The sequence below is a fragment of the Fukomys damarensis genome, unplaced genomic scaffold (genome assembly GCF_012274545.1).
Source record: "Fukomys damarensis isolate Sample0158 unplaced genomic scaffold, DMR_v1.0_HiC HiC_scaffold_10, whole genome shotgun sequence".
NCBI lineage: Eukaryota > Metazoa > Chordata > Mammalia > Rodentia > Bathyergidae > Fukomys > Fukomys damarensis.
In genome coordinates, this window is record NW_022900922.1 from 38,712,170 (window position 1) to 38,729,107 (window position 16,938).

The following is a 16,938-nucleotide window of genomic DNA, read 5'->3' on the forward strand; positions in this document are numbered from 1 at the left end:
AGAGCTCTGCGGACTCCTGCTGGAGGGCGCGCGCAACGGCAGCTACCCCGCGTCCTACCGTGGGCTGCGACGGGCGGCGCAGGTGAGCACATTGCACCCTCACGCACACGCACACTCACACGCTCCGCACGAATCCACATAGTGGCCCAGAGTTGTTTCTCCACCTCCTCCCGCTGAGTGAGTTCAGGCGAGCTAGTAGCCCAGCTCTGCGGACTCCTGCTGGAGGGCGCGCGCAACGGCAGCTACCCCGCGTCCTACCGTGGGCTGCGACGGGCGGCGCAGGTGAGCACATTGCACCCTCACGCACACGCACACTCACACGCTCCGCACGAATCCACATAGTGGCCCAGAGTTGTTTCTCCACCTCCTCCCGCTGAGTGAGTTCAGGCGAGCTAGTAGCCCCTCTGAGCCTCAGTTTCCCTATCTGTAAAATGGACAAGACACCCTCAGGGCTGACGTTCTGGCACGCAGTATGCCAGACTTAGACACTGACTGTTCCGCTGCCTATCTTGTCCGTCCTCCCCTCTGGATGTGGAGCAGTGCCCACGCGCAGCAAAAGCTGGCTTAGCAGTTAAAGAATGAAAAAATGCATCCCGAGAACAGGGTTCTCCTAGGACAGGCGCGGCCTTGGAACCCGTGGTCTTTGTCCAGCTGTCACTTTCCGGCCCTGCTGGACCGGGTGTTACAGACACTGAATCTGTATTTCATTGGGTTCCCAGGAGACAAGTATCAACTTTGTCCCTGTGTACAGAAGCGGAAACCGAGGTCAGGACCATCCCTGGCCCAAGGTCTTGCGGGCGGTAGGCCCCACCCCATGAGACCTGCCAGCCACCTGCCCGACCCTGACCCTGGCTCGCAACTCTCCTCTATGTCTGGCGGGCGTGGGACAGGGCCCCTGGGCCAAGGGCGGGAGGGTGTGGAGAGCGGAGCAATGAAAGGGTGCGCTGTTCCCAGATCGTCAGGCACAGCCTGGGGCAGAGGTGTCTCAGCTTCTCCCGGGCGCAGACTATGAGGCAGCTGAGAGCCACGGTGCCTCCGGAGTCCGGCGTGGGCGACCGTCAGTGGCTGTACCAGACGTGTACGGAGTTTGGCTTCTGTGAGTGACTGGCCTCGCCCGCATCGCGGGCATACATTTTGCACCCGGGCTCCAGGCCTGTGTACCCGCAGGTGCCGCGCTGGCAAGGGTGGGCCATGCCACTGTGCTCACACGCGGACTTCCTGTGGTCCTCCTAGGGTGTCTGCAATGCTTCGTTCCTTTTAGAGGCCTCCTCCCCTTGTCCACAGGTTGTCAGTCAGAGTTCTGCCATCTGTCCTGGGCAGCCTCCCATCTGTCCCTCCCCTCCCTTTTCTTTCCTCCTCCTCCTCATTGGTCTCCAGGGGTCGCTTCACCCATACAACCCCACTTTGACACAGCACCCAAAGGTAGCCTTGCTCTCCTACGTTTTTGGTGACCCAAGGATGGGTTACCAGATAAAAAGCAGAATGCACAGTTAAATTTAAATTTTGAAACACCAACAATTTCAGTATAAAGTGTCCCAAATACTGTGTGTATTTAAAACAGTGGCTTATCTATCTGAATATATGCATGCTGTTTGCGTGTTAAATTTGGGCAGCCCACCCCAAAGCTAAGTTCAAAATTCTTCCCACATCTCTGGAGGCTGTGAGGATAGTGATTTACAGTAAAAGTGCTCCAGTGACCTCCCTATGAGGGCCAGAGACTTAGCTCAGTGGTTCTACCACCTTCCTCACAAGCACAAGGTCCTCAGTTCAATCCCTGGTAAAGCCCCTCAACAAAAACAAAAAAGGGACCACCTGACCTTCCAATGCCTGGGTTTCCACACCAAAAGTAGTACAAAGCAGACCTTCCCTCCCAGAACTGAAGGAAGTAACAGCTGTAGCATGATAGAAATAACATGGTATACAGCAAGTGTTGCGTAAGTACTCACTGTGGTTATTGTGAGGCCTCACACATTTCACTCTTAACACACGGGTCTCCTGCCAGAGGGAGGGTCCTGTGCAAGTGGCCAAGCAGGTGGTTGGGTCACCTTCCTGTCAGTTTCCTCCTCTGTAGCATAAGGTCCGCCCCCAAACCTTCCATCACCTGGAGATCCCTGGTTCCCCTGCAGCCCAGTCCTCCGTTCCCAGCCTTCTCGAGAGCTTTCAGGCCTGTTGACTGCCCATCCCCCACCCCAATCCGTCCTGAGTCCTGTGGCAGCAGAGCCTGTGGCTTCTGGTTGCCACTGCATGCCAGTAGCCCAGCACACCATCAGTGCCCAAAGGCGGTGCAGGCAGGAAGGGACTGGTGTGCGGTCAGGGGTTGGATTTGCCCTGGCAGCACAGGGAGCTGTGGATTGTAAGTAGGGCAGACATGATCTGGTGTGAACATTTGTCACTCCAGACACCTGCCCTCTACTTCTGAACTTTTGCACATCCTGTTCCTTTGTCTGTTATTCTGTCTTCCCATCACTGCTGGGTTCTCCCCCTATTCCATCCCTGAGCCCATCTAGCTCCCTTGGGGACCCCCACATTCCAGCCTGTGTTTATCACAGCTCATAACCCCAGGATGGGTCTATCTAGAGAGTGGGGGGTCTCTCTGACAATGCTGTGAGGTCACCAGTCGGTCACTGAGGGCATCACTGGGGAGGACAGTGGGTCACTGGCTCAGGCGTCCTCACACTCACAGGTGTCTCCCTCCCTCCACAGATGTCACCTGTGAGGACCCTGACTGTCCCTTTTCTGAGCTCCCAGCACTGTCCTCGCACCTGGAGCTATGTGAGCAGGTGTTCGGGCTCTCAGCCTCATCAGTAGCCCGAGCTGTGGTCCAGACAAACTCCCACTATGGAGGCCAGGCCCCAGGTGCCACCCGGGTGCTGTTTGTCAATGGTGAGCACCACAGCCAGCAGGGAGCTGCGGGCTTCTCCCCTGCCCAGACCAACCGCCCTCCCTTCCCTCAGGAGACACTGACCCCTGGCATGTGCTGAGCGTCACACAACCATCGGAGACAGCCCTGCTCATCCCGGGGGCCTCCCACTGCGCAGACATGGCCCCTGAGAGGCCCTCAGACCCCGCCAGCCTCCGCCAGGGGCGCCTGGTAAGAGAGGAGGCCCCAGTGCCGCCCACTTCCCTGTTCCTCTGCCCACACTGGGGCTAACCCGAAATTGTCCTGCTCTCCACAGAGTATCTTGCAGCAGCTGCAGACCTGGCTTGGGCAGGCACAAGAAGAGAGGCACATGGGGGTCCCAGCCTGAACCCCACACAGCACCCCTCCTTCACTGGGGGACAAAAGGAAGCTGTTTGTCTGAAGTAGGGAACCCCCGGGACCTGGGTTCAGCACCCACCCTGCACACAGCCCACTTGTGTGCAAGCCGAGTAAAGGTTATAGAAAAACAGCACCAATACTGGTGGTCAGTGAGTAGGGGAGCCGCTGTCTCCCTGCTGAATGCCCAGGACATGTGGCTTTACAGCACCCAGCCTTGCCAGCCACTTTCCCTGACTCCAGCCTCAGTTTCCAGTTCCTCCTCTGGGTGCTGCTGTAGGCCTCAAGCCCAGCCTGGCCCACTCATAGCTGCCCCACAGCATGTCTGTCCAGTCCCCAGTCTCTTCCTTTTTTGCTTTAGTTTTGGACGTCTGGTGTTGCTGGGTCTGTGGCTATTCTTCTTTCCTGGCTGCTGTTTCCCTGTGCATTGTCTTTCTATCTGCCTGAGTGTGCCTCTTGTGCACATCTAGTCTCTCCTCACCTCCTCTCCTCCCCTCAGCTCTCCTCTCCCACTTGCTCTGCCCAGGTCTCTGACTCTCATGGTTGTCTCCATGCTTCTCCTAGTGGCTCTTGCTCCCTCTTTCTCTCTGCCTGTTTCCTCCCCTCATGCTCTCCCAGCCTCTCTGCTGTCTCCTCATCCTTGTACGCATTCTGTGCAGCTGTAGCACACACCACAGCTGGGTGAACCACACTGCACAGATGTGATACAGAGCCAGGGCATCCAAGAGCAAGGGGCTGCATCTGGGAGGGCTGTGCCGGCAGGGCTGGGGGAGGGCAGACCCACTCCTCAGCCACAGTTTGGAGGCTTGTTGAGGGCGTAGCCTTCAGAAGCATCCCCTCAGGGTTCACCCTGGGCGCTGTTGTGACACAGGGCTCTGGGGACACATAGCCGCCTCCTCAAGGTTCTGTCTCAGTTCTGTCTCCTGGGCTTCTTCCCACCCTTCCCACACCCACATCACTTCCTGGAGCTGTGCTCTCCTCCATCTGGAAGGGCCAGGCTTCTGCCACAGCCCCAGGGCTGGGGTGGGGACCAATCCCAAGGGCCCTTGGCCACCCATAGTGGATGTGCCCACAGAGCCAGGGCAGCCACAGGAGGAGACACCCACCCTGGGGGCTGGGAGCTGGGAGGAGAAGGAAAGGCAGCGGACAGAGGGGGGGATGGGAGAGAAGCTGTGATTGTTCTGTGAGATGTTCCTGGCTCCCAAACCTGGAAGCTCTGATCTCCAGTAAGGACAGTCAGCCCTGCTCCCCAGGGGACAGCTGGCCCCATCTGGATTTCACCACAGCCCTCAGGCTGAGGTCCAACTCCACCTTTCCCTACTCTGCCCCAAGGCTGGCGTGCCAAAGGCTCAGGCCTGCTGAGAAGTGAAATACTTCTGTCCAGCCGCAACTGTTGGCTCATTCCCCGATTCCCTCCTTGCCAGGCTCCTTCTCTTCATCTTTGTTCAGTGTGACATCTGGCTGGGTTTGGGGCTTTCTCAGCATCCCTGCCCGTGCACCTGCCATCCCAGACCGAGCTCTCATGGGGGCTGAGGCAAGGATTGTCCTCATATTTGGGGTACACCATATGCCTGAGGTGGGCTCTGGGCCTGATGTTTTCAGGGGGCTGAGCCATCTCAACTTTTCATCCACAGTCCCTCTACAGCTGGCATTACTTTCTGTCCACATCTGTATCGAAAAGGATGGGAATCTTCAATGTGCTTCCTTCCGATGCCCCTGCTCTGCCTTTGACACTGACTGTCCATTCTGTCCTTGGCATCCATGGTGACTCTTCCTAAAGATAAATCAGACAGGCTATCCTGTGCTCAGATCCCTTGCACACAACTAGCGAGACGTCAACCCTACCCCCAGGGCTACGGCCCTGGTTGCTCTGGCTTTCCAGCACTCTTCTTCGCTCTGCCCTGTCCCCTGCACCCTGCCTGCTAGCCACTTGACTTCATGTGGCTGTGATCTAAAATCTGAAGCTGCTTCCCTCCTGGTATTCACTGTTGTCCCCTCTCCCTGCGGGACTACCCCTCCCATGGCCTTGCAGTGGCTGCTTCCCGGCACACTCAGCCCAATTCAAATGTCACTTCCTCCAGAGGCCTGCCCTGACTGCCTCCACATCCAGTGGCTCCCTCTCGTGTTAGCTATTTTATTTTTCACAAGCACCATCTGAAATTCAGCCCCCTGGACTCATATGAAAGGTGGAGGAGGCCCGTTTGGTAAACACAGCACTGGAGTTCCCTACTTCACACCTATGCAGTGTGCAGAAGCTTCTCCTCCACACAGTTGGCAGGTTGCTGGGTTAAAGGCCTTAAAACATTTAGTGGGACAGAACAGTTGGTATATTTGTGGCTTACCTGTTTATCATTTTCATTTATGGATGATGTCAACAATATGAAAAATACTTCAATTAACAGGAGGTGGGAGCATCGTGCCCCACTGATCCCCCATGTGTCTCATACAGTTCCACCTCTAAGTTGGACTGAGTGGAGCTTTTGTCCTGAGCGCTATGCCTGGGAGAGAGGACTCCAGACACCACTTCCCCAGCACACACCCAGGGCCTGGGCAGGGCCACTCGAAGCTCCCTCCAGAGCCCAGGCTCGCAGTGGCAAATATCGGGGGTCTCTCCGGGTGCCCCCAGTGATAGGCAGAGGTGGTGGCAATTTCCTGGGGAGCCCCAGAGCCCAGGACACTGAGGTTGGGTATTAGCCCCTATGGTAGCTAAACTACCACACACACATGATCAATTAACTCCCCATAAAGCCACAGAGCCATTTCCGTAAGGAAAGAATTCTTCCTTTGAAGGAAGAATTTTAGAACACCTGGGTAAAACCAGGGAAAGGAGTTAATCACACCCATCCGTGGCTCTAAATCTGCGCCATCACCATCAAGTATGTAGGGGAAAATGGGAAAATATCTTCATGCACTTTTACCAGGCAAGTATTTTTTGGAAAGGACACAATTGAATAAAATACTTTTTAAAAAGATGAATTAGATCTTATCAAAGTTAAAATCTACTCAAAAGATATTAAGAAAATGAAAAGACTGGCAAAAAAAAAAAACCTGGGGAAACAGCAACAGCACATATATATGAAGAAGGACTTATGTCCAGATTAAATAAAGGACTTCTTGAAATCAAAAATAAAAAGAGAGGCTAATAACAAATGGGCAAAGTGCTTGACTAACCATTTCAATTTAAAAATGAATGACCAATAAACACAGGAAAACATTGCCCAAATTGCTTAGTCAGTAGAAAAATGTGAATCAAAACTGTCATGCCTGGCCTGACTGAGACCTGCACAGTAAACAGCAGGGGCCCTGGACAAGCAGAATGGATGGCCATAAAGAAAATTTTGGGTAGAATACTCCATCTCCCTGGCACTAAAGACTCCATGCACACCTGTGTTGACTGTCAATCATAAACATTGCATTTCAGATTCCTTAAGATTATGACACCCTTCTCTTTACAAACTTTGTTTGTTTGTTTGTTTTTTGGTTTTGTTTTGTTTTGTTTTTTGAGACAGGGTCTCACTATGTAGTTGAGACTGACCTGGAACTCACTATGTAGCCCAGGCTGGTCTCCAACTCACAGTGATCCTCCTGCATCAGCCCCCTACCCACCAGTGTTGGGATTACAGGCATGAGCCACCACACCCAGCTTTTTTTTTTTTTTTTTTTAACCCTTTACAAATTTAGTCTCCCAGCTAGCTGCTGAAATCAGAATCTCAGCCCTGTCTGCATCCAGGCAGAATAAATTCAGCTTTTTTCTCCTGCAGCCTGTGTCTGAGGGGCCTCTCGTGCACCATTCATAATAAAATCCACATGAAATACTACTTTATATCCAAAAGAATTACAAGCAGGCAAACAAAACCTCTGAAAAGTTCCTGTGGTAAGGAAGTGCAACACCCCACCATTGCTAGTGAGAAAAACACACAGTCTGCCGGGCCTGTGACCAGCACACCTTGTCCTAGATAGTCTCCCAAATAATAAATGCATGCATCTAGGATAAGATAATGTAAGATGTTTATAACAGCTTTATTCACACTAGCTAAAGACTGGAAACAGTGCAAAGGTGCATGAGTAGATAAATGGGAAGAGAAGGTGTGATACAGTCATAAAATAAAATGCTACTTAGCAATAACAAAAAGTGAACCACTGGTGAAGTCAGATAAATCTCCAAATTATTAAATTGAGTAAAATAAGTCAGGCACAGGACTAGACATGGTCTATTTCCATTTATACAAAGGTCAAGTCAAGGCAGAACTAATGTCTGGCGGGGACCCACACAGGCTTGACAGCAGGGGGAAGCCAACAAATCCATTGCCAAAAAGTAACTGGATAAAACCCTGAAACTACCACTTCAAGGCATACAGCACACTTAGAAGCAAAGAATAAACAAGTGAGATGCCACCAACCCAAACGTTTCTGCACAACATAGGCACAACCCATAAAAGGCTGATTCACAAAATGGATAAGGATCTTAGAAAGTTCAGTATCAAAAATAAACTGTCTAACCTGATTACAAAGTAAGCAAGGACCTTAATAGACATTTTTGCAAAGAAGGAATATAAATGGGCAACAGGTACTGGAAAAGTTGCGTGTTAGAGTCTCCTGCAGGGAGTCGAGTCCCTACCTGCCCAGTGATATGAGCTTGAAGAAAACCTTAAGACAGAATTAAAGAGAAAGTGTGAACTGGGACGGCCCATGCTCCTTCAGCAAAATGCCCTGGTCTGTCTCACCTACTGAATGTTATTATTTATTAATTACGGTAAAGGTATAATATGTGTATAGATGTATAGCACTTGTAATTGCCATGCAAACCAATGTAGGCAAGGCTTTAAAGAGAAGTCAAAGCGTTTTCAAATTAGAAGCAAGATAAACAAAACCATGGTTGTAATTAGAGCTCTGTCCTTTCAGCTGTGAAGGCAATGATTGTGGGGATGCAGTTTGGGTGGGATTCCTCTGAGCTCAGCTAGGATGTTACCTCGTAAGAGCCCCACAGCTTCACAACCATCACTCTGGTCTGGCCATGGGCAGGAAGGTCATGTTGAGCTGCTTCTGTGAGTCACAGAGCTTCAGTCAAACTCCCCTTCTTACTGTGAACAAGGGAGGGGCTAACTCTGCAGCCCACACAGCTCACAGCCTGCTTTGGGCATAATCAGTATTGCAGGTTCTGACAGTTGCCTACAACACTAATCAGAGAAATGCCACTTGCACCCACTTCCTGTTGGGATGGTTGTTGCCCCTATGCAAGAGGTAGTAAGTGCTGGTGTGGGTGCAGAGAACAGGGAAAACATGTATGTCAGCTGGTACAGCACTATAAAAACAGTATGGAAGATTCTCTGAAAGTGCAGATCCAGGGGCCCCCAATCCTTTGGATGAGTATTGACATAATGGAAGTGAAATCAGCATAGAGATATCATAGAGATATCTAGGCTCCCTTAGTTATTGCAGTGGTATTCACCATAGCCAAGGTATGGAAGCAACCTAAATATTCTTCAGCACATGAAGAAAGAAATTGTGTTGTGGCCTTTACAAAGGAGATGATGCTATTTGCAGCAACAGGGGGGAAAAAAACAAACAAAAAAACCTAATGAATATTATGCTAAGTGAAATACACAGACTGCAGACAAATACGCTATGATCTTTTATATATGTAACCTAAAAATAAATTTTGAATAAGTAGAAGCAGAGTACAGGGAAAGTATACATGTGAAGCAGGTTAAAAAGCACACATTTATAATGAGGTAGAATTAAGAAAAGAACAGAGATGTAAAGCATGGGTAGTTTATTGTATTGTGCATTGAAACGCTGCTGAGTAGATTTTAATTGTTCTATCAAAAAAGGTGACCATGGAAGGTGATGAAGGGAGGGTGGGTGACTTCTCCAGCCCCATTCTGGAGGAAGAGTTGCGTGGGCTGGGGTCAGAGTCCCGGAGGCGATTGGTGCACTCTCCGCGCAGCCATCTGACTTAAGGTGTACGCATCTTCACAGAGAGGGACCCAGACCGATCCAGCGCACGCCTGCCTAACGAGTCTGCACCTACTCGGGCGCAGGGCGCGACCTCAAGGTCCTCAGCAAAACCCCTGAGCCAGACGAAGAGCGGAGCTCCAGACTGTCTCTTTTCCATTTCCTACCTCTCTCCCGTCCTTCCTCTCCTCCTGCTGCTTCCCTTTCTCCCTCTTCCCCTCCCCTGTTTGGTTGTGGTTTAAACTTAATACTTTATGTGGAAGTAGAACATCTTTTTTTGTGTGTGGTCTGTTGGCTTAGGTGGTTAGAGCATGGTGCTAATACTGTCAAAGTTGCAGGTTTGATTCCCGTAAGGGCCAGTGAGGCTTTTACTCAAGTAACGGTCAAGAGAGGTTTGAATTAAAATCCTATTCTAAGAAATGCTGTAACTTAGAAGAGCTAGGAGAGATTTTTGAAGGTAAATAGAGTAAGGGTGCACATTCTTAGTGAAAGGGACAATAGGGAGAGAGAGACAATTTCCTGTTTTGTCTTGGAAAAACATGTTTTGTTATATGGTAAACCTTAAAAAGAGAATAAATGTGCCATATGTGGTGGCTTGTCACCTTATCAATATAGCACTGGGTTGGCAAGTGTCTGGCTCAGCTGGGAAGCTGTTTTCTTGTCCTACACGAATAAAGGCCACAGGCGTCTGGGTCCGCTCCTGAGGTTTGAGTCCCCCGTGGAATGGATGGCCTCTTCAGAGCAAGGGGACAGTCTGACCCAGCCAGGGACAAGGTGGGCATGAGGTGTTGTCTGTCCCTTGGGAAACTGAGTCATGCAGAAAATGTTGGCCTATTTTGATGGCTTCCATCTTAGGAGAAACCATAGATCATCTAGGAGGGGGAGCAAGATATATCATGTGCTGATACAAATTCCCTACGATGAATGGTATCATTATGTATATCTAGAATGTACCAATAAATGTTTTTCTTTAAAATAATTTTAAAAGATTAGCTAGGCTAGGTCTATAAATCTTTGTTCACACTTTTTTCTATTTAATGCTGATCTGATTTTTATAAAGCTCTTATTCGCATTATTAATCATATATTTTAACCTGTTCTCCTTTGAGTCTTTTCTACTTCTTTTTTTTTTGTACTCTTCATTTTTTATGTGATTTTTCTTTTTTCTGAATTGTTTTCCTGAGCTCAGAAAACTTGCTTCCTTTCCTCTTATTTTTTTTGGGGGGGGCACCCGGAATCAAACTTGGGGCCTTGGGCTTGCAAAGCAGGTGGCGGAACCACTGAGCTAAATCCCCGGCCCCCCTTTCCTCTTATTTTTGACCGTTTCCGTTTTCATTTTTAGATTTCTGATGTAATGTGTTGGTATTTTTGTTGGTATCCTCAAATGCTTGTTTGAGACTACTTGGTTCAGCTTAGAGAGTAGTTGTAAATTTTTCTTTTTAGTTTTTTGAAGAATTTTCATCAGCTGAACTGTTTTTGTGTTATCGCAATAGTAGCTTTGCAGATAACCGAGAGAAAACTCGAAGCCCATGAGGGCAGAGCCTGGGGCACCCTGGGAGGCCCTCGAAGCTAGGGAACTACGCCTCCCGCCACCTGTCCGAGGTGAAGCCCGAGCTCCGAAATCTTCCCGGCCCGCTGTGCCTCCAGAACAAACCTTAGGGTCTCTCTGCATCTCTGGGCGCGGCGAGGAGGAGACGGTTAGGTTAACAGTATTTCACAGCGAGCGAGGCTTCACGGTGATCTGACACCGGTTTGCCCGCTCGCCTCCTTCGGGAGGGCACGAATATCCCTGGGACACTCTGACGGCGGGGGGACCTGGCGCTGAGCTGCGTGGTCTGCGGTCTTGGAGAAAGCGACAGCGATAAGTCTGGAATTTGTGAAGCTGTGGAGAGTATCAACCAGCCCTTACAGAGTGGGAGTTGCTTCTCCGACGGTAGTCAGCAAATTGCTTTGGAGGTGGAGAGAAGTACCCACAACCTCTGTGTTCGTGGGTGTGACTAACCAACTGAGCTAACCAAGCCCTCACTCTGCCCTCTTCATAAGGCATTTCAGCCACAGCTCTGTCTCACCCTGCGCTTTCAATGGCCGGGAGCCGGGTGCCCGCCAAGAGCTCCTAAGGCACGGGGCCTGGGAGAAGTACAGGGGACGTTTCACCTGGAAGACTTGTCTTCGCTTCAGCATCCATTAAAACAATTTAAACAAGGTTCAAATTCAAAGAAAGACAACAGGGTGTGAATGGATAAAAAGGACAGTGCCAGCCAGTCATGGAACCTGCAATCTTCTGATACATAGTCAGATGCATTATCCATTGCACCACTGGCACCCAGCAATGTGAGGCAATGTGGTTTCTCGTATCACTACATAAAATGAGGCATGAGAAGCCGACGGTTCAGGACAGGGTGAGAGCAGGGTTCATCAAACTTTAACCCTATTAACGCACATAATGCATTGTTGCCTTGAACTTCCAAATGAGAGCAGATTTGACCTTTTGGAGGATCACAGCTGTCATCTCCAAGACTTCAGGTCTGCACATGTTTTCATGGTGTGCCTGGGAGCTTCACTGATGTCTGGGATCTGTTTACTGTCATTATGTGCCTTATATACTTCTGTCCAGAACCGGTGAAGTGTGGTAATGGATACTTATTATTTAAAATAAATAATAAATAAATCAAAACTATGTGGAAATATTTATTTGTAAGAATCACATTGTTTTTTCCTACTGTAAGTACAAATTTACAAAGGAGCAAATCATAGTAAAATTGTGGAACACATCATACATAAAAGCATGTTAAAAAATAAAGGTAAAAAGGTGAAAATTCAATCAAGAAACACATTCTGGAAATTGTATCTGATGCCAAATGTCAGAAATTAGGAACTGGTTTATTAATCAAAGAAATTTAAATTAACTATCAAGTGATGAAATAGACACTTCATCTCAGAATATAGAAAGTGCTTTACAAGAGAGGAGGGAGAGGGAGGGAGGGAGGGAGAGAGAGAGAGAGAGAAAAGAGAGGGAGACTTAAAAGCACACATCTAGAAGCCAAGATGTGAGGTTCCTACCCCACCTTTGCCTGACCTCCCACAGTCAGATCAGGTGCAGTCCTTTTTCCAATGCTTGGGCCTGGTGATGCTCCTGTCCAGATAACCAGGAAAAGCTTTTGTTTTCAACCTTGCAACCCCAGAGAAAACAGGAGGGATTTACGTTTAGAGACTGCAAATGTTGCCTACGGCCATACCACCCTGAATGCGCCCAATCTCATCTGATCTCAGAAGAGATTGCAAATGTTTGTATTTCTTGATAAAGTGAACTTTCTTTCTTTCTTTGGAAAGTGGCTCTCTGTGGGCTTCCAGAGTGAGGGGCTAGCATCCATCACACCATGGAGCCTCCCCTTCAGGGTCACTGAATCCTCCCAGATCCCAGTACATTTTTAATATATTTTTTTCCTTTTAAGATCTTTTCATCCATGACACATTTCCTTGTCAGTTAAGGCAAATAACATGGAAACTCCATGACCTATATGCACACACAAGGAGAGTCCAAATTCCTTCACAAATGCCAGGTGGGATATTCCCAGACTCTCAGAGGGTTTGATTTTAAGAAAAGGAGCAAATCAAGCCGAGTACTGTGTAGATCTTGAGAAACAGATCAATATGCCATTATACTTTCTATAATTTATGTTAACATATAATTTCATAGTAGAATTGCAACAAAAAGATTTTCTTTGAATAACCTAGGTACTATTCAAAGATTGTTCTTCCTTTAAGTTACACATCTTTGTGGGAGTGTTGTTTTACAAACTTTGAAATTTAAATGAAAGTTTGCAGTCAGTTCAGCTTTTCATACTGTATTTCCATCCAAACTGTTTTTTTTTATGTATTTACAGTGAAGATTGATGGTGTGAAGGGATAATCATTAGATCAGTGTTAATATACAGAAGGAAAATAACCTCCATGTACTAAAGATAATTATCCATGTATTTTCATTCTGCTAAAAAGAAAAACTCCTCTGGAAGCTGGTGCAAGAGGATCACTGTGAGTTTGAGGCCAGCCTAGGCTACAAGATAAATAAATAAATAAACTCACTAAAAGGGTTAAACTCTTTACTAGTTTGATTGAAATCATGCAGTAAATAAAAGCACAAACACCCAAATGGCAAAAACAGAAGCAATTTTATTTTACAAATCATATTTGGCCAAGAAAACTACATGTTAAAATTGTTGGCCATAAGAAAAAAAAATGTTAGCCAGGTGTGGTGGTCCATGTCTGTAATGCCAACACTCCAGATGTTTGGGTATTGAGTTAGATTTTAGGTTGAGAGTTTAACAGTCCCTGTGCTACCTGTTGGTAGAGAGTTCAAGGCCAGCCTGGAACATGTGTGAGACCCTGTCTCAAAAAAGAACAAACAAACAAACAAACAAAAACACTAAAAGTATTTAAATTATAAAATTGGAACAGATAACTGCGGCCTTGGCAAGCTAGCTTGATATTTTTTTCAAAAATGTTCACTGATACATTTTAGACATACACTCATCACAGGGAATCTACAGCTGCATCTTCTTTTCCCATTCCCTTCCCAAAACCCTCCCCTCCCTATATGCAACAATTTTGTCTCCATTTTTCCCTTCTATTTTTACTTTTTCTCTTGTTCCTTCCTTCCTTTATGAGAACCAAGTTTTCAGGTCAAGGTGGGCTCCATGCCCCTTACCCAAAATAGAGTGAGTGCAAAAGTTCCTTTCTGTAAAATTCCATTCTATGTGACAGTCTCTCTGTGTTTCTGTTCCTCTTTTAAGGGCAAGTTATCCTAGGGCATCTCCACCCTGTTTCTGTTCCCCTTTTAAGATCCCAAGATGAATTCTTTTCTGTTTAATTTAATTAATATAGGAATTAGTTATAGCTGATATAGGAATTAATTATAGCTGACATAGATAGCCACCTATTGCTATCTTAGCTTGCGAAATCAGATGATCTAATAAAAAGAGGAATTGATTCTGCGAATGTAGGCATTAGGTGATTCTCCAATAAGTGCCTTCCCAGTGCCCCGTGATTATCCAATGATATGTAAAAGCCCTCCCAGTACCCCCCAATTATCCAATGATAAGTGAGAGCTAAAAATAGAAACTATATAAGCAAAAAAGTTTGCTTAATCCTATATAAACCTGCTTCAAAAATGGATCTGGGCTCTCAGTCTGAAGCTGCTGTGACGGTGACACCTGAGAGTCCAGGCTCTAGATTGCAATAAACTCCTCTTGCAATTGCATCGGACATGACTCCTTTGGTGGTCTTTGGGGACTTCATGACTTAGGCATAACACCTTCATCCCTCCCACCCTGTTCTCCTTCCCATTTGAACATTTTCTTCCCATTTCCCGATATCTATTATATATATTTTGCCAAGGACTGTAATATTGATTATGCCCAAAGCAGGCTGTAAAGAGTGAACCCCACAACAGGCTTGTTTACAGAAGTGAGTCCAAGCTGAAGCCTACGCGCTGAGGTCAGAGTAACTCACACTCAAGTTCTGTTCCCACAACTAAAACTTCTGATTGGAGGACAATGTTCTAATTACATATATTTTGTCTATTCTTCCTCATCTGAGACTGCTTTCTCTTGTCCTTTATGAGCCTTGTTTACACTGATTCCCATAGAAACTACACATAGCTCATCTTTACCCCAATTGATTGCCAATAAAAGTCATAAAAGTCAGTGCCCGGGAATGGCCAGGGCCTTTATCGGTTGCACGGGCATTGGTCATTCTGGCACCTGCTTTCTCTCTTAGTCCTGTCTCTTTGTGTATTTTTTTCTCAGGCTGGGGAGGTGGGTATGGAACCTAACTACAGGGATCTTTGGTACATTTTAGTCCTTATTTCCACTTTTGGTTTCTCACATCAGAGAAACAATGCGGTATTTTACATATGCATCTCATTTATCTCACTTAAGAGTATGGTCTCAAGGTGCATTCATTTAGCTATGAATGTCTCAAGGCATCCTTCTTTATGGCAGGGTAGTACTCCATTGTATTAAAAACAACCGCATATTGGTGCTGGGGATTTAGCTCAGCAGCATAGCGCCTGGCTGGCAAGCACAAGTTTCTGAATTCGACCCTGGTACCAAAAATATACATATAATTTTTATATATAATTATATATTTCTCCATTCCTGGCTTGCCATTTTATGCAGTGTATGGAAGGGGTGAAAATCCTCATGGGCTGAGATGAGAAGCAATGTGGCCTGAGGCGCTCACGCTGAAGTCTGACTCACTGATGCTTGTGTCTGCTTGGTTCCCTATCCGCTTGTCCTTTTTCGAAAATTATTCAGCTTTGTACCTGGGATCCCCACTTGCACTGCTGTGTGATCAGCGCGCCCCGCTGCTTGAATACGGCTTTCCCTTTGAAGAGCCCGCCACCTCCCGGAGGGCCGCAGTCAGCTGTGGAAGCGCACCGGCGCCCCCTCGGGCTCGGGTGGATCCGGAGCGACGCTCGAGGAAGGGATTCGGAGCCGCCCGCTCATTTCCGCGCGGGGAGGGGGGAGGTCCCACCACCGCGCCCGGACCAAGGCGACGCTCTCCGCGGGAGGACAAATGGGTTTCCGTAGTGTAGTGGTTATCACGTTCGCCTTACACGCGAAAGGTCCCCGGTTCGAAATCGGGTGGGAACAGCTCCCTTTCCTTTTCTACGGCTCTCTACGCGACACCCAACAACTTGTTGCCTGCGGTCAGAACGGTAGGACCCCCGACCCGTAACGGATCCCCATTACCAGAAACCCACTTATTGACAGGCACCTTAAGACGTCGTCGGTCTGGGGAAAGAGGAATCGAGCGCAGTGCGAGGGAGCCCTGAACAAGCGACCCCTAGGTCGCGAAAGCCCAAGGGGTGTGAGCCGGCCAGGGCTGCTGCTCTCGCGCGAGTCCTCGCGAGTCTTGTGCGGAGCGCAGCGCGTGAGGAGCGGTATCCAGTGGGGCTGAGGAGCCGGCTGAGCGTCGGGGCCCGGCGAGCAGCCCCTCCGGCTGGCAGTTCGGGCGCCCGAGTGGAACCGCCTGGGCGTCGCCGGAGAGGCCCGGCAACATGGGACAGTCTGGGTGTCAGGAGGTTGAAAAGATCTTCAAAAATTAAAGCTCATTCGGAAATCTTTAACTTGATCGTGAAAGAAATCCTCTACATGTGGCCGGTTAGCTCAGTTGGTTAGAGCGTGGTGCTAATAACGCCAAGGTCGCGGGTTCGATCCCCGTACGGGCCATTTGTTTTCCTCACTACCGTATAATTCAACCTTTAACCGGTCAAGTGTCAGTGTTAATTATTTCGACATTTTGAAACCTTTCAAATCCGACACCCTTATTTTTCCTTAACGGACAGCCCAACTTTTTCAGGCCCCCAAGAGATCAGCAACTGCCCTCCCCCGCCCCCGTGTACTCCTCTTTCCTCCAGGAGCAAGGACTGGGGGGACCTAGGGCAAGGGTACAAGAGCGGAGAACCTCACTAAATACATACACGAGTTGAGAGGGTCACCTGCAGTTCTAGAAAGTTTAATTTCAAATTCTTTTCCCAAATTAGTCGTGAAATCAAACTCCTTTCTCAGAGCGTCAAGAGGTCCGGCTGGGGTAAAGGAATAATTAATTCCAACAAATCTGTTCTTTCGCGGGTTCGCTGACCCCTTAGCACGCGGGTTGCTGCCTCGCTCGGGTGAGCCCAGGCAGGTGAGGAGGGCGGGAGCCGAGCTGGACTCCTCGGGATCG

General features: G+C 48.3%; 1 protein-coding gene and 2 non-coding genes across 3 annotated transcripts in view; all 3 read left to right on the forward strand.

The window, feature by feature from the left end:
* Nucleotides 1–4,269, forward strand: part of Prss16 (serine protease 16) — a 6,818-nt gene extending 2,549 nt beyond the window's left edge. Inside the window, exons 5-10 of the mRNA XM_019207302.2 lie at nt 3–82; nt 188–282; nt 955–1,096; nt 2,704–2,883; nt 2,955–3,091; nt 3,177–4,269. Of these exons, the coding sequence (XP_019062847.1) occupies nt 3–82; nt 188–282; nt 955–1,096; nt 2,704–2,883; nt 2,955–3,091; nt 3,177–3,248 (706 nt within the window). The 3' untranslated portion in view covers nt 3,249–4,269. The remainder of the gene's footprint in view (nt 1–2; nt 83–187; nt 283–954; nt 1,097–2,703; nt 2,884–2,954; nt 3,092–3,176) is intronic.
* An 11,521-nt stretch (nt 4,270–15,790) lies between these two features.
* Trnav-uac lies at nt 15,791–15,863 on the forward strand. The gene has a single exon. It is a non-coding gene; the product is annotated as a tRNA-Val (tRNA).
* Nucleotides 15,864–16,368: 505 nt separating this feature from the next.
* Trnai-aau lies at nt 16,369–16,442 on the forward strand. The gene has a single exon. It is a non-coding gene; the product is annotated as a tRNA-Ile (tRNA).
* The last annotated feature ends 496 nt before the right edge of the window (nt 16,443–16,938 follow it).